At 37.9% G+C, this 23,031-nt stretch overlaps 2 protein-coding genes across 14 annotated transcripts in view; both read right to left on the bottom strand.

Moving 5' to 3' along the window:
- The window catches only part of ERLIN1 (ER lipid raft associated 1), a 40,871-nt gene extending 28,418 nt beyond the window's left edge, over positions 1-12,453 (bottom strand). For 2 of the 6 annotated variants that reach the window (XR_005016908.1, XM_036829509.1), the window contains exons 1-6: positions 12,296-12,438; positions 11,910-12,033; positions 9,792-9,873; positions 5,250-5,296; positions 3,808-3,869; positions 275-400 (exon numbers count right to left, since the gene is read on the bottom strand). Coding sequence is in view for 5 of the 6 variants with exons in the window: in XM_036829509.1 (XP_036685404.1) it covers positions 275-400; positions 3,808-3,869; positions 5,250-5,296; positions 9,792-9,873; positions 11,910-12,022 (430 nt within the window). In the remaining variant the exon portion in view is untranslated. Of the gene's footprint in view, positions 1-274; positions 401-3,807; positions 3,870-5,249; positions 5,297-9,791; positions 9,874-11,909; positions 12,034-12,295 lie in introns of all 6 variants that reach the window. The other 4 variants (XM_036829514.1, XM_036829511.1, XM_036829512.1 and 1 more) reach the window with 3 other exon arrangements.
- Positions 12,454-14,445: 1,992 nt separating this feature from the next.
- The window catches only part of CHUK (component of inhibitor of nuclear factor kappa B kinase complex), a 33,955-nt gene continuing 25,369 nt past the window's right edge, over positions 14,446-23,031 (bottom strand). The window contains exons 17-22 of one of the 8 annotated variants that reach the window (XR_005016906.1): positions 19,638-19,734; positions 19,198-19,345; positions 18,524-18,654; positions 17,698-17,932; positions 16,434-16,533; positions 15,666-15,684 (exon numbers count right to left, since the gene is read on the bottom strand). Coding sequence is in view for 6 of the 8 variants with exons in the window: in XM_036829503.1 (XP_036685398.1) it covers positions 15,655-15,684; positions 16,434-16,533; positions 18,524-18,654; positions 19,198-19,345; positions 19,638-19,734 (506 nt within the window). In the remaining 2 variants the exon portion in view is untranslated. Of the gene's footprint in view, positions 15,685-16,433; positions 16,534-17,697; positions 17,933-18,523; positions 18,655-19,197; positions 19,346-19,637; positions 19,735-23,031 lie in introns of those variants that run through there. The other 7 variants (XR_005016907.1, XM_036829503.1, XM_036829504.1 and 4 more) reach the window with 7 other exon arrangements.

Genomic DNA, 23,031 nt, shown 5'->3' with positions numbered 1-23,031 from the left:
CTACCAAGTTACATACTTTATATTTCAGAAAATGGTTATCATTCTTAAAATATCTTGTTTGAGTAACTATTTGTTTAATTTAAGCAATTTTAAGCAAATTTAAGCAATTTTAAACTTAAGATAAAGAATATTTTAAAGACAATTGCTCTATTATAAATTCAGAAGAAATGCTCAAATAGCATAATGTTTACTAATATTATTATAGCATTCACAGACAAGTTGAACAAGATTTCTAATTGGTTATTTATATATTTAAAACAAATGAGACACTTACCAAACAATTCAATGTAAACTTCTTGAAGCGTGTGGGCACTGCAAAACTGGTTCAGTTCATGGTGGATTTTATTGAAGATTAAGGTCTTGTCATAATCTGCAGTGTAGTTCCTCACGATATCAAACACTGAAAGAGAGGTACTATCCATGTTCACCCGTGTATCCTCTAATTCAGCCAAGGTAAAAGTTACAGTGATAAAATATACATGAGGAAAAGTGCCAATGAAATAGTGAAAACATGAAACACAACTCCAAGCCTTGATGTGTTCCTTGTGCCTTATTCTCCAGATATTACTGCATTTGCAATTCTAATGGGCAAACTTCAAATTCCATACTAAGGAGAGTATATATTATCTTGGAGGTAATAAGGAACCGTCAAAGATTGAGCAAGGGCATGACACAATCAGATCTGTACTTTGGCAGCAGAGTGAAAATGAATTGTGAGGCATATAAATCAGAGGCAGGGGAAGTGTAAAGCAATTACTGCAAGGTAAAAGTTTAGCTAAGAGGTAAAGAGGGCCTGAACTAATTGAGGAACAGTGGGAATGAAAAAAGGAGACAGCTCCAAAAGACCATTTTCAAAAAGGCAGTTTTTAAAGGCTGTTAAAAAAAAATAAAAATAAAAAATAACAGGCTAGAAAGGAAAGAAGCTAACATTTCTGGGCCAGACTTTATACCAGGCAATTTATATACATTAACACTTAATTCTCACAAAAAATCTCCTAATTTTGCATAATATGAAACTGAGAAACAGAGAATTTCAGAAATGTGCCTAAGGGTACCTACTAGAACATGCCAGAACCTGTGCCCCACTTATTAAAACATGCTGCTTTCTCCCTTCAAATCCAAGACTTGCTCTACTCGCCTTCCCACGGAGGATACTAGATGTAACCGGATTCCAGATCACAACAGATGAACAGGCCATCAATAAATACTTGCTGACTACCTCATCCTCTTGGTCATTTCCAAATGAGTTGGTGATAAGTAGTTTCCTCTTTATCTCTGGCCAGAAAACGAGCACTATCTCCCCTTCTTCTATTTTTTTCAATCATAGTCCATTCCACTGATTTGTGACCAGGGAAAGTAGATGATAAAAGACAGGAAAATACTTAATTGCTGAAAAATATAATCCAAATCCACTTGATAGTAATACAGGTTGCTCTCTGTTCCAAAATTCTTTTGCTATTTGTGCCTGTACCAGTGATATGAAACTTAGCACGACCTTACATTCCTATATATATACGTATATATGTGTGTGTATATATATACGTATATATGTGTGTGTATATATATATATATACACACACATATATATATATACACACACATATATATATATATTTTAGGTCAGTATCATGTCTTCTCAAGTAAAATAAAAAGCCCTTAAGGCAAAGGCTCTAACTTCACCTTTTAAAATTGTTTTTGCCAACACAGTATCCTGACATAGTAAGCATGCAAATTTTAGTAGTAAGGATAAAAATAAAATGGCAGATCTTTTTTAAAAATTTATTTTATTATAGTTGATTTACAATGTTGTGTTAATTTCTACTGTATAGCAAAGCGATTCAGTTATACATATGTACACATTCTTTTTCATGTTCTTTTCCATTATGGTTTATCACAGGATATTGAATGGAGTTTCCTGTGCTATACAGTAGTACCTTGTTGTTTATCCATTCTCTATATAATAGTTTGCATCTGCTAATCCCAAACTCCTAATCCACCCCTCCCCCACAGCAACCATAAATCTGTCCTGTCTGTTTCTGTTTCATAGGTAAGTTCATTTGTGTCACATTTTAGATTCCACATATAAGTGGTATCATATGGTATTTGTCTTTCTGACTTACTTTACTTAGTATGACAATCTCTAGGTCCATCCATGTGGCTGCAAAATGGCATTATTTCATTCTTTTTTATGGCTGAGTAGTATTCCACTGCATGTATGTACCACATCTTCTTTATCCATTTATCTGTCAATGGACACTTAGGTTGTTTCCATCTCTTGGGTATTGTGAATAGTGCTGCAATGAACACTGGGGTGCATGTATCTTTTAAAATTATAGTTTTGTCTGGGTACATGCCCAGGAGTAGGATTGCTGGATCATATGACAGCTCTATTTTTAGTTTTTTGAGGAACCTCCATACTGTTTTCCATAGTGGCTGCACCAATTTACATTTCCACCAACAGTGTAGGAGGGTTCCCTTTTCTCCACACCCTCTCCAGCATTTGTTATTTGTAGACTTTTAAACGATGGCCATTCTGACTGATGTGAGGTGGTACCTCATTGTAGTGCTGATTTGCATTTCTCTAATAATTAGTGACGCTGAGCATCTTTTCATGTGCCTGTTGGCCATCTGTATGTCTTCTTTGGAGAAATGTCCATTTAGGTCTTCTGAAAATGGCAGATCTTTTGATTGAAAGCAGGGTCTCGAAGAAACCCAAGTACACCCATGTTCATAGTAGTATTATTCACAATAGCTAAAACGTGGAAGTAATCCAAGTGTCCATCAATGGATGAACGGATAAACAAAATGTGGTATATACATACAATGGAATATTATTCAGCCTTAAAAAGGAAGGAAATTCTGACACATGCTACTACAACATGGATGAATCCTGAGGACATTATGCTTAGTGAAATAAGCCAGTCACAAAAAGACAAATATTATATGATTCCATTTATGAGGTTCCTGGAGTAGTCAAATTCATAGAGAAAGAAAGTACAGAGAGAAATGTCAGAAAGACAGAAATGGTGGTTGCCAGGGCTGGGAGAGGGGCTGGATGAGGAGTTCTTGTTTAATGGGTAGGGAGTTTCAGTTTTGCAAGATGAAAAGAGTTATGGAGATGGATGCTGGTGATGGTTTCATAACAATGTGAATGTATGTAATGCCCACTGCATATTTAAAAGTGGTTAAGAAGGTAAATTTTATGTTACATGTATTTTATCAGAATAAAAAGAAATTACGAAAAAAAATCAAACATTAAAAAGGTCGATATTACTTCATAACTCCTAATTAAGTTTTTGATTTGAACAGTACTCCATCTCTGTGAGTTTTCATCTTTTACCAAGAAAATGTTCTCCCCACACTGAGCACTTTCAGATTGCTTTGCAAGTTATAGCAAATCTCAACTAGAAAAGATTTTTCTATGGTCACAAATCAATGTAGCCAAGGAACTGATCAGTTATAGACTTTTAACACGTAAGGATATTATTTCTCATCCTGACTGGATAAAATGCTACTTTCTAGAAATTCTAGAAATAATCAATGACTGTCTTGTTCTTAGATACACTCAGCTCAGCTCAGAGTAACCCATACAGTTGCAGAAAGTCAACTCTGTCCAGGATTTGTGACCTATTTCTGTTGCCATTCCCTAGGAATGGAAAATATTCCAGCGATTATTTTTTTTAATATATATCAGAAATGAATGAGGTCATAAAACTTTCCTTAGGGAATCTATTCCTATTCCTTAAAGAATCTCTCAGTTACAGATAACTCTGATTATAACTATAACAGAATAGATGGGTACCATACCTGCACAAGGGGCCAACATATTAACCACTTCTATTCGGTCAATATAGATCATGACCCCACCACTAAAAACAGAGAAATGGAAAAATGTGAGCCAAATACAAACCTATTATGTCCCTAGATTAATTCTACAGCATCAAACAAATCCCACATGACAGAAATTTAGAAGGAAAATCTAAAGACATATACTACTGATTGATTAAACTGACCTCACTGATCACTACTCAAATGACCCTGCCCACACTCACCTGGCTCCTCTCATAACCAAAAGCTCACCTCTGTAACTGCTGTGATCAAAATCAGCTCACAGGAAGACTAGATCTATAACCTAGAGCTGCTTAGCACTTTGCCCTTATTAAATGAAGCCAACAGCTAAGGCAGTGCACTTCTCAAACTTCTCCATCAAGGAATCTGGTAAAGTGGTTCCCCAGAGGTATGGAGGTCAGCCACAGGCTGAAATTCTTTTGATTCCCTGCCTTATCTTAATCTACTTTTCATCTGTATTTATCCTAATATGAAAAGAAGAATTTTCCCCCAAACCTTGAAGTAAAACTGACACTCCAGAAAGATAGGTCTTGTTAATTAATGGCTTCCTATACTTCCTGGCCTATCAGCACAGACCCTGAGGAACATGTGAACCTCAATTTAAGATACATGAAGTTAAGAGATTTTGAAACTATACAACTAAGCCTTCCTACCAACTTACAATGACATTTTTTTCCTGATAAAAAAGCATAATACCTGCTCACTGAAAAAAATCTGACAAATACAGGAAAGCATGAAGATAAAAATAAAATTTACCCAACATCTCATCAGCTGCCAATTTTGAGTCACCTCTAAAGGGAATCCATAAAAAAGTTACAGATAGACCTAGGGAGAACTTGTATCAAATACATTAACTTAAAACAGAGAGAATTTGCTCCCTCTTTAAGAACATTTCTGTGATATTTTGGTCATTTAAAATACAGAATTTAAAACATACACTGAACTTTATACTTTTCTTCTGATACAATTCAATGTACTGATTATACTCTAAAAATAATTTGGGCCTTGCTTGCCTTTCTTGCCCCAATACTTTACAGCAGTGATTTTTCAAAGTAAGATCCTCAGACCAGCTCAGGATCACCTGGGACTTCTGCTAGAAATGCAAATTCTCGGGTCTCATTCCAGACCTACTGAATCAGAAACTCTAAATTAGATGGCATTTAATACTACAGATGACAAGGTGAGCTGATTTCATTTTAAACTATCTACTGTTAGTTTAAAATGGCTCCTAAGATGGAAAGGTCCTATTCGGAGACAGGGCTTTTCTCAAATAATGCTCAGAAGAGAAATCCCCCTGGGTTACTACGATGCCTATTTGAAAGATGTTTAAGTGATCACAGCTTATGAACAGAAAATACATCTGAACCAAAGGGAGGTTGGTAAGCAAGGGGAACGCTTACCTTGTTCCACAAGGCACATTTTTAACTTCATCAGTTTGCAGTGTTGTCTGGGGAAGAAAAAATATCTCATCAATACTCAGCACACATATCATCAAAGAACCACTGGTCCCAAAGGAAAATCTCTAGAGAACTGCTGAAAGGTAAGTACAGGAGAGCTCCATTACAATTTTAGTCCCCAAAGATTAGCTATCAGAGCAATCTCTTTTTGTATCCTGACAAACATGAAAGACTAGAGACAGAATATTTTACAGTTAATGTTTGAGTCAAGATGCACCAGGAAAGCTTCAATGTTCAATCTGAAAGTTTCAATGTTCAATCTCTCAGTCAGTCCCTTATTTGCCTGGAGCTGGCCTGGGACTGCAAACTACATGGATTACCCACAAGGATACTACTGCTAGGATTTGTACTCTGAACCCTGATTCCATTGCTAATATTAATGGTTACAATGAAGGCAAAAGATAACTATTATATGCATACAAGCAGTCTTCAACTCAAAGGGGCCCTTGAGCTCAACACCAACCTTTTCCTCTAAAGCTATAGTCAATATTTTAGTTCAGGTCCTAGAGATTTCTCAGACAGTCTCTCAATTTCCTTTTTAACAGAAACGCCACCATCAGCACTGCTTCCTCCTTGTGAACCAACCATCTGGTACTTAATTACTCTGCTTCTGTCACAACTTGGTTTGGATCCAGAATGACTCCCTATTGCACTTGAAGGCTTCCAACAGGCGAGCACATAATGAGTGTAATCTGGACACACTGCACCATATTAAGCCCACAGCAACATAGTACTTTATGGAATACAACAGAAAAAAGAAGCATGGTCCTTGTTTCCAAAGAGCTCACAATCCAACACAGGAGATAAAATCCTTACAAAGCAATCCATAACAGGTACAAATAACAGAGTATAAACTGAATTGTTAGGTATTAAGTGATAGAGTAAAATAATCATTTGAAAAGCTCTCTGAGGTGAAATATTTATAAGTCCAGTCTAGAGAAGGAGAAATAAGAACAGATAAGGCAGAGAAGCATCTTACATTCAATTCCTATCTATTCAAATACACAAAGTTGAGGACAAACTGTGTGTACAGGTGTGAGGAAGCAGTTGGCTTGCCTGGAGCAGAGGGGACAATATAGATGAGAGGTGAAACTCTGAGAAGAGAACATGATGATGTTAGGTAGAGGGCCCTGAATGTTTGCTGGGGGGCTTGTGCTCTCCCTAGTCCATCTTATACACAGCCACAAACAAACCTTTCAAAAATAGGACTTTTCTTTCATTCCTTTGCTTATGTGTGATGTGGTTCTCATTATCTACCATATCTAGAGGCAAGAAAACCAGCTGGGAAGCTAAAGTAGTAATTTATTTAGGTTAATGTAGAAAAGGCCATGGAAATTTAAAGCTTTCAACCCAGGAGATACAATAGAGAAGGTATTTGATAACTAGTTTCATATAAAATTCCAGGAGGAAAAAGAATAGAATATTAAGTCTGGGGTTAAAAGGGTGATAGTAAACATTAGTGACAGGATCTAGGTAGAGTGAGGGAAGTTGATAGAGAGGTGAGTTCAATTTATTTCCTTCAAAACATTAACCAAATTCAACTTCCAAATCAACTTTAAATATACATTCCTATTTAAACCTAAAGGGTATTCTCTAGTCAATTTTCAAATCAAGTAGAACTAGGAAAGAGTTCAAATGTTAAATCTTCAATTTAACATCCTATCTTCATGTACTTTTATACTTCTTTTATATTACCTCAAAAATTATTTTCCCAGTATGAATGTTTATTTTAAAAGTCTTTGGTTTTGTTATATAAATATATATTTTAAAGGCTGAAGGTTTTTATATTTTTCTAAACATAGTTTTTTTTTCTAACATCATATATGGGATCTCACATTTCCCCAAGATGCTTCTTAAATATTCCTTTCAAATGCCAAGTCTGTTAAGCCATTTGTTTATATAAGCAATGTCTTCTAATGTGTTCCAAAAATTCCTAAAAATAAGCTTTATCTCATTCTTATGAAAACAACTTCTTAAAAGGGTTTTATTAATATAATTCTTTCCTAGAACGTTACAGTTTCACATATAAAGACAGACCATTTTTATTTAGTCACACTGACTCCAGCAGTAAATCTTTTACTAATTTCATTTTCATTTCTTCTTTTTTTTAAAAATAAGATTATTTATTTATTTATTTATTTATGGCTGAGTTGGGTCTTCGTTGCTGTGCACGGGCCTTCTCTAGTTGTGGCGAGCGGGGGCTACTCTTCATCGCGGTGCATGGGCTTCTCATTGCAGTGGTTTCTCTTGTTGCGGAGCACGGGCTCTAGGTGCGCAGGCTTCAGTAGTTGTGGCACGTGGGCTCAGTAGTTGTGGCTCGTGGGCTCTAGAGCGCAGGCTCAGTGGTTGCGGTGCACAGCCTTAGCTGCTCCGCGGCATGTGGGATCTTCCCGGACCAGGGCTTGAACCCGTGTCCCCTGCATTGGCAGGCGGATTCTTAACCACTGCGCCATCAGGAAAGTCCCTCATTTTCACTTCTTATGACAGTTTATCACTCTATGTGTGTGTGTGTATATGTACAAATACACACACACACACACAAATATATAAACACACACACTGTGTATTTGTTATATATGTAATTAAACTCTAAAATCTATTTGTTTATTGTATCTGTTTTATATATCTCTGCATCAGTATGACTCAACATACTAAGCTCCAAGAAGGCACAGACAAATCTGCCTGGCTTTGAACAAGATCTAAAAAAGCCCCTGATCTCTAAGGGTCTGATGATGCCATTGATAACATCAATATAGACTATTTAAGCTGTTGATGGGTTCATGCAAATAAAACCCCTTGTTTCACAGAGGAGTAACTGAAGTCTAGAATGGTTAAGTGATTTCTGCAAAGTCATGTAAACAATTAGTGGCAGAGCCAGAGCCAGAACCTAGTTTACGGGTTTCTGGCCCCACGTTCACTACACCATACCGCTTCCAGAGATATCAGCTCAATTTAACAACTTTCACCACAAGCAGAAAGGTCAGAAATATAAACGTGTTATGACCCCTGCCTTCAAAAAGCTTGGACACTTTCTGGAAAAAAAAAATTCACACAAAAACTTAAGAGAACAATACAAGACAACATTATTAAAGGAAATAAGATCAAGGGCCAAAACTTACAATACAGACTTTAAGGGCTATGGAAGAGGAGGAGAGGGATTTGTGATGAGCCTTAAAAGGCTGGCAAGATATAGACAGGAAATAAGGAATAAAGAGAGAGATGGTGAGAGAAGAGGTGACAGCATCAGCCTAGGCAAGAGTGAATAAAATAAATATGGGAAAACAATATGGAAATCAGTCTGACTAGGGGAAGAACACTATACTTCACTTTAACAGACACAATTCTTGCCCCAAGCCATCTAAAAGGGAATTGGAGGGAAATCTGGAGGATTTAAGTATTCATAATGAAAATCTCACTTAGCAGGAAGCCTAGACTTTAAATTACAAGATTAAATACATTGAATTTTCCCGAGCCCTGAAAAATTAGTAGCGGATAATAGACAAACTTCTGAATCCAAAGATTTATAATCACACAGTGCCTGCAAAAGTAGTAACAATCTAATCCTGTTTTGTCATCTTGTTACCTCAAAAGATATTTACTAAGTGTCTGTTCTCAAGAACCAGCCGCTTATTTAAGATATTCCGGGATTCTGTCAAAATAGAACACTCACTAAGGTTCCACATAAAATTATGCTTAATGTTCCAGGCAAAAATGTGAAGCAGAGAAGCTGTGTATAAAAATTCAGATCCTCCATGTTAACAGTAGCCCAGGAGCTTGCCTCTATGGAAACCAAACACCATTCTAAACCAAGTTATCACTGGTTTGTATCTCTAGTTGTGTTTCAAAGTCCTGCTCTTATTTTGACAGCAGCAACAGAAAACCTGCTGCATACCACTATATAGATGGGAGAAGTGAGTCCTTCCAAGCTGCCTAGCTCATACTTCTAATATACCTCAAGAGAGTGACGTGGTTCAAAACCATAACTTATGCTGTGACAACTGTACTCTGAACTTTTAACTCCTACATTTAAGTAAATACTACCATTAGCTTAAGAAATAAGGAACTCGGGCTTCCCTGGTGGTGCAGTGGTTAAGAATCCGCCTGCCGATGCCAGAGACATGGGTTCGAGCCCTGGTCCGGGAAGATCCCACATGCCGCGGAGCAGCTAAGCCTGTATGCCACAACTACTGAAGCCTGCACGCCTAAAGTCCATGCTCTGCAACAAGAGAAGCCACCGCAACGAGAAACCCACGCACCACAACGAGGAGTAGCCCCCGCTTGCCGCAACTAGAGAAAGCCTGAGCGCAGCAACAAAGACCCAACGCAGCCAAAAATAAATGCATAAATAATAAATAAATAAATAAGAACTAAAAACATTAAAAAAAAAAAAAAGAAATAAGGAACTCTATCTCCACCCGTGAATGTGGTCACTGTTCCGCTCACACCTGTCTATCCAGTGTGGGGGCTTCCCTAGGAATCACTCACCTGCACAGATCTGAACGTAGTAATGAAAGGCAACATGATATGATAGCCTGGTCCACTGGGGCTAGTTAGTAAAGCTCCTCCCCTGCAAAAAGATGTTTCAATTTGACAAGATTATAAAAAGAGAAATTCTCTTTCCAAATCTAAAATGCTATAATAAATATTCATTCTTACTCATGCTATTGATCTACTGAAGCCTCACTAATATGAGTTACTAATGATGAACAACTGCTGGTCCCTAAAATATCTGCCACACCTACAAAAGTGAAAAGATCAAATTAAACTGCCCATGTTACACCTTGTTTCACAAGTTCTACCAACCATACCTCTGGGTCTCCAGCACCACTCTCAGGTATAAAGATTCTCTTTGGTCTTTAACCTTTTGAGAACTACTTGTGAAAAAAATTCGAATGGCTCTCAGTTGATGTACTTTAATTGTACATAGCATGAGCCAGATCAAAACACAATACATTTAATCACCAGGCTGAAAAAAAAATAGATAACACAAACTTTCAAGGAAGGAGAAAATTTCTGATGCTCAAGATTCTTTTAATCTACCTACAAAGCAATTAAAATGTTGGGGGCGATTAACATACACACTACTATATATAAAATAGGTAAACAACAAGGACCTTCTGTATAGCACAGGAAACTATACTCAATATTTTGTAATAACCTGTAATAGAAAATAATCTGAAAAATAATATAAATAAATATATATATGTATAACTGAATCACTTTGCTATATACTTGAAACATAACACTGTAAATTAACAATTTAAACAATTCTTTTTTTAAATAAAAAAAGAAACTTATTTGGAACAAAGAAAAAAATACTGGGGGCATAAAGCCTCTATAAAATCAACAACAACAAAAAATTAGCACGGAAAGATGAAGGGTGAGGGGATAAGACTACAAATAGATATAAGTGTGGACTTGTTCACCAAATTCTGGAATGTGAGAAACATGAAAGCACATCTTGCAAGTTATAAAAAGGAGGTAATTTGGAGGCAAATATAAAAAAGAAGTCCTATTTTACATAATGAATAGTAAATTAATAGAACTTACCTTCCTATCTTGAAAATATAAATAGGTTTGCAAAGAATTCATAACAAATAGCTAATAAAAGATGAACTGTTTGAGGTCCATCCTTAATTTTTTGAGAGCCATACCTTGAAATGTTCTTTCCTTGGCTTTACTATCAGGAAGACAATGCTGAACTAGATGGAAATACAGACTAATCTGTCATTTTTAAAATGCCAGACCCCCCACCTGCTAAGACATATCACTAAAATTGTATTTGAAATTAGTGCTTCAGAGGGAAGACTTTCTAAGACTCAGGATGGATCTAAAAGTAGAAATTTTGGTTTTACGAGATGACAGAAGCCAGCAAAAAGTTGAAGCTCTTTCAAATACATCGTTATCTCAGTTTCTCCAAACCGTCCTCTGTCTATATCAAAAGAACTGGTGGTAACTACGTTGAAGGAAAAGCTATTCATCTCAGCTAGAGATCAACACATTCCACACCACTGCTTTCCTCAACTTGAAAAGACAGGGAAAGGTGGGAGGAGGATGTGTCTGTCACAATCCTGTGTTTGTCTCCCAAGGTCCAGGAATTTAACAACTGTCATGGTCTTAATGGCCTTACAAGCCCAAACCAGACACCAGAACTTTTTAAAGGAAAAAAAAAAAAATTCTAAGAAACAACCACAAACAGGACCAGTTCCTAAATAGCACCTACCGCTGCAAACTAAAAGCCAGTACAGCTGTATGGAATTTAACAATGATTTATCCATTTCTTCAGCCACAGGTGGAGTCACCACTGCCTTCCACTCTTCATTTTTTTCTGCAAATGACTGAGTTTACTGACTACTAGGAACAACTGCAGGGAGTCTTAACCTCTGCACACAATGTACATAGCACTGAAACTGTCCAACACCTGGAGGATGCTCTGCAAAAGCCTGCCACAGCTCCCATACTCTCCCTAGGGCTGCGACGAAAGTCACTTCCTAGGACTGGAAAGAGCTCCCTGACACCGCAGAGGGAACAACTTCCCAGACTCTAATGGGAGTCTTCCTTCTGCCTGCTCTAGAACCTGAGCTGACTGCACGTGCCACTCACCTGTAGTACACGGCCAAGTGTCCTTCCTCGATCTTGTGGATGGAGGCGTAGAGGAGGACAACCACCAGACCCACCACTCCAGCCACCAGAACGCGTGCTTGAGTCATATTCATCCTAGTTCCTCCTGGATGAGGAAGGAACGGAGCCCCAGCCCCGTGAGTGACAGGACCACCTTCCGTTTTCCACCTCGCCCTCCCGCGACCTGGCCCCCTCCCGCAGGCCGAGCTGAGGAGTCCTGTGCCTCTTTCCCCTTCTCGCAGAGCCCGCTTCCCCGTCGCCAACCCCTCCGCGCGAGCCGGCCCGTGGGTCGCCCCTGCTCGGTGAGCGTCTTGACACCCCTCCCCCCCCCAACAGTCGCTCCTCCCCGCCCAGAGGAAAGCACTAACTGTGAAGGGGGCCAGCCGCAGACTCCGGACAGAGGCCGACCCCTCGGCCGCGCCTCACCGATCAGTGACGCACCGCCCCCCGCGCGCACGTGAAGTCTCCACCCGGGCCGCACCAACCGCTGCCAAGAGCCGGCCCCGCCCACCCGCGGGGCACTGCGGCTGCGCGGACACGCACACCGACGCCGCGCTCGCCCCGCGACTAGAGACGGGGAGCGGACGGGACAAAATTCTCGCCGCCGCCCGCCGAGCTATCTCGCGCGAAGGTACGTGGGCTCTCCACTGTGTACTGCTGGTTTCCTGCTCCGGAAGAGACGGGAAATCGGCAATGTGGAGTAAGGAAGGAGGCAAAGGAACGGAGAGGGCCTCTGAGACAAGGGACTGGTCAGCGTGTTCTTGTGCAGAGTCACCTATTAACGTGCCAGAATGCTGATCCAGTGAGGGCTTTATGAAAGCCATCCAAGCAATAAGAACAGAATAAACTAATAAGCACGTAAACGTGGGTGTGTGTTGGAAGGTCCTCCGGGAAGACTGAAGACAGTGAGCATTTGAGCTTCCTTGAAGCCTGTGTGATGGAAAGGAGTCGGATGCTAGGCTAGGCCCAGATTTTGAAAGGCTCGAATTCACTTTTTCTGTAGGGAGGGAAAACTGGATGGCTAGAGAATAGAGACAGACTTTCTTTTCACTACATATTTTTCTGTTCTTTTAAATTATGCATTATCTGCATGTATTACCGGAAATAGAAAGGACAAAGTGAAAGAGTAGAGATGGGAGTAAGAAAGATGGATACAAAGGAAATAAGGGCAGCATGTTAGAAGAGGTTGGGCAGTAATGGTGTAAGCCTTGAAAGGCTAGCAGTGGGACCACAACTGGACAAGGTAGACTAAGGTTGGAGGACTCTTGTTACCTCTTGGGCAGGGAAGTATGGGAAAGCAGTACCTTAGGGCCAGTGAGTCTACAAAATGGCTTAGAGTGGAGACAAGAGACAGGGAAGCCAAGTTGTTAGGAAACTGCAGGCCCAAGGTTACAATGGTAGTAACAGTGGAAATGGGAAGAGGTAAATAGAATCAATTAAAATCTTCTTTAAAGGAAGCCCTCCCAGACCACTGTATCTTCTCCCTTCAATAAATGCACTTACCTGTATCATTCATTTGACTTCTACTACCTAGGAATGTATGGGACCTTGTCTGTACCAGATAAATGTTATTTGCAGAGCTTAGCTATTTTAACTGATAAAAAGCAAAGAGAATAAAAAATAACTTGTCCAGCCTCTGTTTTCTGGATGGATTCTCTTAGTTTTTCATATTGCTTGAATTAGGGAATGAAATGGATATAATGCACAACTGACACTTAACTCTGAAAAGCTGTCAGCCAATAAACAGTGTTCAACTCATGTATCATAAGCAAATTTGAGGTGATTGCACTATAAAAGACTGTTCTGACTCACACCACTTGCCCTTAGCTATCACACAGATCAGGCTAGCCTAAGATCACATCAGCCACAAACCATAAAAATGGCCCCACCCTCTACCAGATCTTTTATCAGTTATTACAATGATATTTAGAAAATGCATGATCATTTAAAAAATCCTTTAACAATAATTTCATTCCAAATAAACATTCTTATTGTACTGCCTGTGTTAACTTTTCTGATCTTCCCATTTTGCTCAATATCTTCCAAGCAATAGGTACCCAATAAATGTTTATTGATTAAAACCTTCTAGAACTGGAGAAGAGAGAGACTGCCTATTTTAACAGCTGGTAGTCAGAATGTCCATATTCAGAGAAACAGTAGTACCAGATGACTAGAGTTAGGAGAAGACAACCCCAAGGTATCAAACTTAGATGATTGGGAAAATGACACCTCTAGCAAAAATGAGGATGGTGTAACTAAGACAGCAGTTTATAGGGCGAGGTATGAGCACAGTTTTTAGACATGGATAGTGTTGATAGAACATCTCAGGAGAAAAGACTATATTAAAGAAGCTACCCAATACTGTCTTTACCATAAGTCCTGTTTCATTCCTAAGGAAAGTACACTGAGAGCCCATTATGTTATTCTGTGCTCCAACTCTGCTTCATAAAACCTTCACATTTTCCCAAAGCATATTCAATTATTATAATCTGATTTTAGTGAATAGAGGTTCAAAAAGTAATTTAAAAATTATTTAATACACAAAGTGAAAAACTGTCTAGAATACAAAAGAATTTCACATTTTTTTTTTAAACAAGTAATACCTTCTAAATTATTTAACAGATGATAGATCCACAATCCTTTATCTGAAACCCCTGGGGCCAGGTGTTTCAGAATTATGAAATTTTCAGATTTTAGAAAGGTAATTCAGTGCATATACCATACTACATAAACCCCAGGCAGGGTCTGTGGCAGCACCCTACCCCCAAACAAGCAAACACGTTAATATTTCTACAGCAAGAAAAAAAAAAAAGAATATTCACACTAAATGGGATAGATTCAATGTCAGTTCACGTTGGATGTGCAAGCAGGTGAATTTTGTCACCAAGCTTATGAAAAACCTTGTTATCAGAGCTTTTTGGGTTTTGGAATTACAGATCAGGAGTACAGACCTTTATAAATTTATATGACAAGACATGAAAGATTCCTTAAACAAGAGACCCATTTTTACAAATGAAAACACAGATAAGCTTTCAAATACATTATAAATTAACAGGCATCTTTTCTTTGATATTATTAAATGTACATCTTAAATACATATACACATAGCACACTTAACAAGATTTGAAAGAATCAACTGGTATTAAAGGCACAGATGCACAATCCCTTCTGTAGGAAAGGGATACAGTCAAATGTGCATTTGGGATTGAAATTGAAAATGGGATTAAACTAACTCCTTATGAGGCCAGGAAAAGCACTGTTGAGTGCAACACAAGGAGGTAGAGTTTATTCTTCAAGAAGTACAATTCTACTTGCAAGCAGTCTCTTCCACAGAAACACAGGCAAACAATTTTTACTTAGAATACATGTTAGTTGAGATTTTCTTCTCTGTATACATTACTTTGGCCTTATACCCAAAAGTTAAATGTTGAAAGATAGTCAAGTTAAATAAGTAATGTTTTATCAAGTTTGAAGACAAATGGATTCCAGCGATGCTCCTAAGTAGCTGTAGTATTTAAACAAGTCCACTGACTCATTAAATTCTATCTGTTCAGAGGTTAAAATTACCCCGAGTCAAAATATTGCACTGTGAAATCATGTGTAGTTTCTGATCATAGTCATTTCTTCCATTGATTGGTGTCTGAAGAATGGTTTCATAAGAGAAAAACAAATTTCCAACATGTGCAGCGACAACTTCATAGGTTTGGGACAGTCAGTAAGTGGCAAGTCATTCTGTTAACCAACTCCAATCAAGATTCTAAAACCAGGCATGAAAAAGTTACAATTAGATATTGACTAAAAGTGGTAGGTATATGGGTGTTCATTTCTGCAAGTTTTCTGTATATTTGGACATTTTATAATCAAAAGTTGAAAAACCAAAAGTACAAATAAGTTACAATTAAGGAGTTTAGTTTACCTTTTCTGCTAACTAAAAAAAATATTTCAGAGTTTTTATAAGTATTTGAAGCAAATAATTAATGAAAGAGGAAATAACAAAGAATTAACATCAAGACTAAATGTAGTGAAAGTTAATTCAGTAAACATTTTATTGTAGTTTCTCCAAGTTTTAACAAATAATTCACAGTAACCAAATCTTCATATAAACACTTCTATAAATTATAACCATATTAACATTATTCATTTTGCATACAGCAGTTACTATACTTGAATCACAGTACAAATCATGTCCAATCTTATTGGAGAAAATTGATTGCTGAAGCAAAAAAGTACAAACCATTCGATTTCAGTGGTCACACTGCAAAGAAAGCTCACTACTCATTTAACTTGACCAAAAATGCTATTGTTGAAGATAACTGATGACATAATCCTAGTATATCCATGAGTAAGAGAAGATGGGGAGTTGAGATCAAGCATTCCTCAAATGCTCTTTCCTCTGAGTTCTATTCCCCATCTGCATCCCAAATGCCAGATAAATCTAGCATGGAAAGTTAAATCCTTTGCACCCAACATACCTAAAACAGACATCCGTATCCATATAAAACTTACCATCATACTGTTGCCCTGTTTCTCATTTGCTTCATGAATAATAGTGCTTAAATGGCCAAGACATTTCAAATTTTCTTCTATTATTTGTGCTAAAGTCTCCCTGTGGAATGAAAGCAAAGAGGCATATGAATTTCCTCTATTTTCTGGTCTTCAGGGTCAGGATGATTCTGCCCTTCCGACAACACTACAACCCTGCAACCCAATGCAGCTGATTCCTGTAGTCTTCAGTTTCCTCATCCCTCCCACCCAGAGGCAAGAGTCCTATTTGTTACTCCAAGCTGCTGCCTCTGCCCAGCTCTAACAATAAGGAGTCCACTATAACTGCAATCTGATTTTCCTCTGAAATATAAGTAGCACTTATATACAACTTTTTCCCCCTGAAAATGCTCACTGGGGGAAAAAAAGAGATCCTGTGGCACAGCTAGATGAAAGATCTCTTTGTTTCTGAAACATTTCCCTTTCCTTATAAGTAGTAAAAACATCAGCATGCTTACTTCAGAAATACACATGTAGGGGAGGAGATACAAAAGTACAATCGTTTCTGCAAATATCAGGGAAGGTGAAAAAAACTGTTTGGAAAATACAGATGACAGCAATGAGAAAGAAAACAAGCAAGCTGATTCCTGAGGACAGCAGAAGAAACCTGTGACAGGGGAGCTGCCGAGAACCAAGAAGTATCCCTGAAGTTTGTATTTGAAGGAAATCCTGAATTTGGTTTCCACCTTCTACACTTCCCTCTTCCATATGGCCTCCATCCTTACTTTTTACTAACCCTCAGTCCCTACCCGACTAGAATCAGTTCTAAGCCATGAAAGATAGTCACTATTAGCTTAGAACTAAATTCTCATTCAGCTTATTCAACAGATAGAAAAATTGAGGCCAACAGTTCCCAATCTTTGGTGGTTAAGTACCGCAGGTACATTATAACTGAAGTTTTCCTTTATAATGTATTCCTACTGGAAAATGTATTTAAAAATTCCTGTTGAATATACTTTTACAAACAACCACAACCTCACATTGAAAATCACTTGTATAGAGGTAACATTTGCAACCATTTGCATCCCCTAATAAACCTACATGCCTTTAATGAAAGCAAAAAGGTATTAAATTTTATTTGTGTCAATTCTGATTAATGGAATATTTCCTAAAGTCCATATAATTAATTATAGTCTATGCTGTAGCTGTGGATGTATTACATTGGGCCAAATGTATAATGACCCCAAGATATACCCTGGAGCTTGCTTTCTTTAAGAAGATAAAATACCTGGTATCAGCTTGCCTTCCTGCCATGTGCTTTTCTCTCATAAAAGCAGAGTACAGAATGTGCAACTGCATGACCTCCTGAGCAGTGATGTTACATGGCTGCACCTCTGCAAAACTAATTATGGGCAGAGCTTCCAGGAAATGCTGGTACTGTAGAGGTCTCCATGAGTTGTGAGAAAAGCGACAATACACAAGCTAGCAAAGAGCCACTGGCTCTGGATATGGCACATCTTATGCTGAGAAAAATAACAGAAATGGATAGTCATTCAGCTTTTAGCAGAAGAGTAGGAATTAAAAGAAAATATAGGACTTCAAACTTGAGTTATTTGCAAAAATGATTTAAGGCACTGAAAAAAGTCATTTTAGAAATACTAAGTTATAAAATGAGTAGATTAAACTCAATTCCATTAGAGGGCTGATCAAGGGCCCTAAAATGATAACTGCAAAAAGATAGCATAATTTCTCAGAGATAAATAGTTAAGTGAGGAATAAAGTTTGGCTAAAAGATTTGATAAGCCAATAACAGATAAAGAACTTAGAACCTGGACTGAGCTAATAAGAAGTAACATTAGCTGAAGATTCACTTCCCAAGCATTTTACATACACTGTCTAGCTGAATTTTCACAGCACTTCCCATTTTACAGGTAAGGAAATGTGAACATTAAAAGAGTCAAGTTAACTGTATAAGGTTATTACAAAGAGACAATCAGGATTCAATCCTGGTCTATAAGGCAGTGAAGAATATGTCTTAACCACTGCACTCTACTGCCTCATTCCTACCACTGCTCTTGAAAATACAACTATCTATTGTAACAAAGTGAACCCACCCATCTTGAGGAGTTACCACGCATGACAGAGGATGTTCACGTTCTGCTGAAGTTGTGGGCAGCCATGCTGATGCCTGAGGGGTTATACCTTCTAGACTGGATCCTACAAGGGACCGAGCAGAGCTCTGTGTCTGAAGGAAAAAAAAAAAAAAAAGATTACAGGCAAGCACCTCCACACATTCATATTCCTAAGACTTAACATTTCTATCACTACTTTTATGCATAACCAGACTATTTCTGTATAAACCTATCTCTACTTTTACACACCCCTACTAACTATCCTGTCCTTGACCCCTTTCTTCATTGACTAAAACCGAATGTATCTATCCTTCTATTCTACTTTAGTTGGAAAAACAAAACTCCAGTTGAACAAAGGACTGGTTTTTTAAACTAGTCAGGCACATCTACCCCCAAATTGGGTTGGGATACCACAGTGGTCTAGGGTTGAGAGGAGTATAAAAACAGGAAACTGGAAAGGAGAGAGATAATGAAAGATGATCATGAAGTCCTGTATCAGAATTGCTAGTGAGACACCAAGCAAAGAACATGAGCATCAACCCAACATAAAATACACACGTCTTCAAGAGGACACAGATCATGCTGATAAAAATTCCTTTTGCAGGGAGTAACAGCAAATCAATGTCATATTACATAATTCATTAAAAATTACTTACACAGGCAATTTTAAGGAGATGCCATATTTCTTTCTGCCTCTTTCCCTGCATAAACATGACAGTATTGTCAGCTTCTTTGATGTTACTGAGGGCCATTTCCACCTTGGGCAGTAGATCAATAATCTTCTGCTTACAGCCCAGCAACTTGCTGGAGAGGTAAAATCTGTGTCAGACACTTATACATCCCCCAAGACTGTACCCCATACTCCCAAACCCAGCTGGGGGAATGAATCACAATCAGCATAGATTTAATGACTGATCTACAAAGCAATGCACACAAACAGGACACATAAATGCATGCAGCTGTGGTCAGGGTTCCCAATGTACTGCCAGTACTCTTCCTGGTTCTAGTATATTTACCAGAAAAGGGTATTACACTTTGAAAGGAACATGATAAAAGTATCCTGGCTTTTCAACAGGAAGGAAAACAATATTTCTACCTCAAATGACCGAACAGCTCCTTGAGAACCCGGTCCTGACTCTGCACAGTATGCACAATGATTTTCACCATCTCCGTGCTGTCGCTGTAGGAGTGATCTATAAAAGATCTCAGTCAGTAGGTATAACCTCTCTTCTGCGTGAACATATCAGCCTCCAAACAAAAAATTCCTAAAAATCTGAAACTAGTTTTAATTAACATCTCCATTTAATTTCAAAACTAAATTAAGATAAAAGATTTTAAGATTATATATCTATAAATAATCATATAACTAAAAATGAAGTCTGTGTGTTTGTGTGTATATAATGTATATACAGATTTACAACTGTATCTTCAGTTTTAAGAAGAATCATCTTAGCTATCCTTAACCCATACTAACCCAAGCCCCAGACACATATGCAGCTTTCTGGACAAGAGATTATTTTTTCTTGGATGATTAACATCATTTGTTTAGAAGCAGTAGGACAATTCATCAAACTTTCACTGACTCAAAGGAAGGAATCCCAGCTAGGCTTGCTTGGAATTTCATGTTTATCCACCTGTTTATACCCATGAAAACGTTGAAAAAAGCTGACCAACTTAAGCCAAATCTGATGCACTAATAAAAGGACCTGTAGACACCTTGAAAATTCAGTTTGAGGGTAGTATAAAATCTTAAAGCAAACTGGCAGCTGACAAATGCCCTCAAATGGGATGGTTGTGTGGTCACAGTGAGTGGGTTCTACTGTTATAGATGCCATCTCATTTAAAAAACAAACAAACAAACAACTACAATTAACTGTTATATTTCAGAAAATGGCTATTTAAGTTTTAAAACATTGGAAGGTTGCTCATGGATCATGCTGGTATTTCCCCGGACAATAATTAGTCTCGAATGCAAAAATATTATTATTATTATTTGCTATTCTCCACTTAAAATTTTCTCATTTAACCCTCACAGGAGTCCTGTGAGATGGCTACTGTTGTTACCCACATTTTACTATGAAAGGAGTATCGAAAGAGGTTTAAAAAAAGTTGTGTCCTTTGTTAGCACTGCAAAGACCTCACCTAGCACTCAACTTGATTCCCCACACATGTTTTTCTTTGTCTCTCCCTCAACAACAACCAGATACAGAGACTCCAAAAAGGCTCCTCTCCAAACAGCACTTCTTCATAAATCCCACGGACTAGGCCCAACAGCTTTCCCATATAACTAGCTCTTTTAGATGGTCAAAGACCTCAGAACTTTAACCTACTCCAACATAAACAATGAAGAAAGTTGGTTTTCACCATTTTCAGCTGAACAAAAGTCTCAAGGCAACTCTAAACTGGAAAAGACACCAAAAACCATACCTCATGTGTGATTACATAAGCCCCAACAATAGACAAAACTTCTTCTCACAACTAGTTTGTCACTCAAGGTGACTATCAGTTCAAAGAAGCTACCTGGATAGCAAATTTATTTCTAGGCCCTGTGATATGCTGATATGTATGGCTACTGCAAAGTTTTTATAAAAATAATCCAAACAAATGTTATCAATGACTGTGGAAAGTTAATCCACTGAGTCAATGGATGGAATTTTATATCCTTCATCTGCAATATCTGATTCATTGGCCAGAAGATGGAGAGTAATGAATATCGATTAAAGAAAAAAAAAATTAGCCTTGCTCTATCTGAAATCTTAAATTTCAATATTTTACTCTAACCACAACTTTTATCACTTATATCACTTTTTTGTCAATATCTTCAACTTTTCTGTCCTCTTACTGTCAGCAAGATCCTAACCCTAGATCAGTCTAACCACCTGCTCTATCAGTTTCTGTATCCAAGCTACTAACCACTACCAACAAAAAAATTATACTATCATTCTCTCTGTTGTAACTACTAATTCACAGGTTTTCACTTCTGCTCTGGATTCTTAATAAATGTCTTGGATCAGCAACATCTGCCATTGCACACACCAGCTTTCAAAAATCTTTAGCATACTCCTTAAATCTACGACGTCACACCTCTTCAATTACAGATAACCCCACTTCTTACTTCGGGATAGGAGGACATAAAGCAGGAAGATCCTCACCTTCCAACCCCTATACCCACATAAGTGTCTGTATCCACACACATCCCCCCCTCTAATATCAGTGGCAACAAGCCCAACCCCTCCTACTACTCTCTGGAGTCAGCCTCTCAAACTTGTTCAGAGACTTCCCTCTCCACAGGCTTTTGGCCCCAAGCACATAAATAAGCTCAAGTCTTCCTTCTGAAAACTGACCTCCCTTGATTCTTCATCTCCTCCTAGCTGCTCACCTCTCTTCTTTCCTTAACAGCCAAGCTTCTGGAAAGAATAGCCTAGATAACCAGTTCTCAAACTTACTGGTCTCAGGACACCTACACTCAAAAATTCTTAAGAACTCCAAAGTGTTCTTCAGGAATTAAACTGAGAAATATAAAAATATTTATTTATTCATTTAAAAATAACAATAAACTCATCTATTAATACATTTTTATTCAAAATAACTGCATTTCCCCCTCAAAATTTAGTGAGAGCATTGGCATTGTTTTACATTTTTGCAAATCTTTTTAACATCACCACCAATCTTATCAGAAAAGCATTTAAGTATTGGGAAGCTGACAAATTTCAGCTGATGGATAGATGTTTTCCTACATTTTAATTTTTTGCTGGAAACATGGAATTTTATCATTGACAATACTGTTGGCTTTTTTCCTTCAAGTGATAGGCATGCTCCATTAATTTTTAGAAAATATCTGCCCCACAACCAAATCTGAATAACTGTAGTTTTCCTGACAGTCATTGTTCCAAGTAAAAATGGTGTTCCATTAAAGAAGAGGCCAGTCAACAGCAATGTAAACAACCGCTGAGGTGGTTTTCCTTAAGACAACCATCATACCTCAGTATGTAGCAGAAGCACTTTATCAGTACTTTCCATTTTGTCACACAGAATACTAAAAACACATATACTCAAGGGTTGAGATTTAAATAGAAATTTTACTGCTTTATCAAGGACACTCTTAAATAAAACTGGTATTTTTTTTAAATATGAATGCATGTTAGTGAAAATCAATGACTACTAGCATACTTTGGTGCTCGTGCCTTCATTCATGCTAAGCAAGGTGCAAGCTGTTTACCCACCAATGCTTTTGCAGCATCAGTGAAAATGTCAACATAGTAAAAAAGGCAAATAACATGCTAGTATTATGAAAACAGTTTTGACCTCACTGACTCCTCTGAAAAGGTTTCAGGAATCCTCAGGGGTTCATGAGCCACACTTTGAGAATTGCTGATCTAGACTGACTTCTCCATTCCCTCCTGTACCGCTCCCTCCTCAGCCAACTACAATCTGGCTTCTGTTCCCAAAAGGCCGTTATTTTACCAAGATCACCAATGATATCCAAACTA

The sequence above is a fragment of the Balaenoptera musculus genome, chromosome 16 (assembly GCF_009873245.2).
Source record: "Balaenoptera musculus isolate JJ_BM4_2016_0621 chromosome 16, mBalMus1.pri.v3, whole genome shotgun sequence".
In the NCBI taxonomy this organism is placed as follows: Eukaryota; Metazoa; Chordata; class Mammalia; order Artiodactyla; family Balaenopteridae; genus Balaenoptera; species Balaenoptera musculus.
Note: the sequence above shows the minus strand (reverse complement) of the source record. Positions and strands in the feature narration are given on the sequence as shown.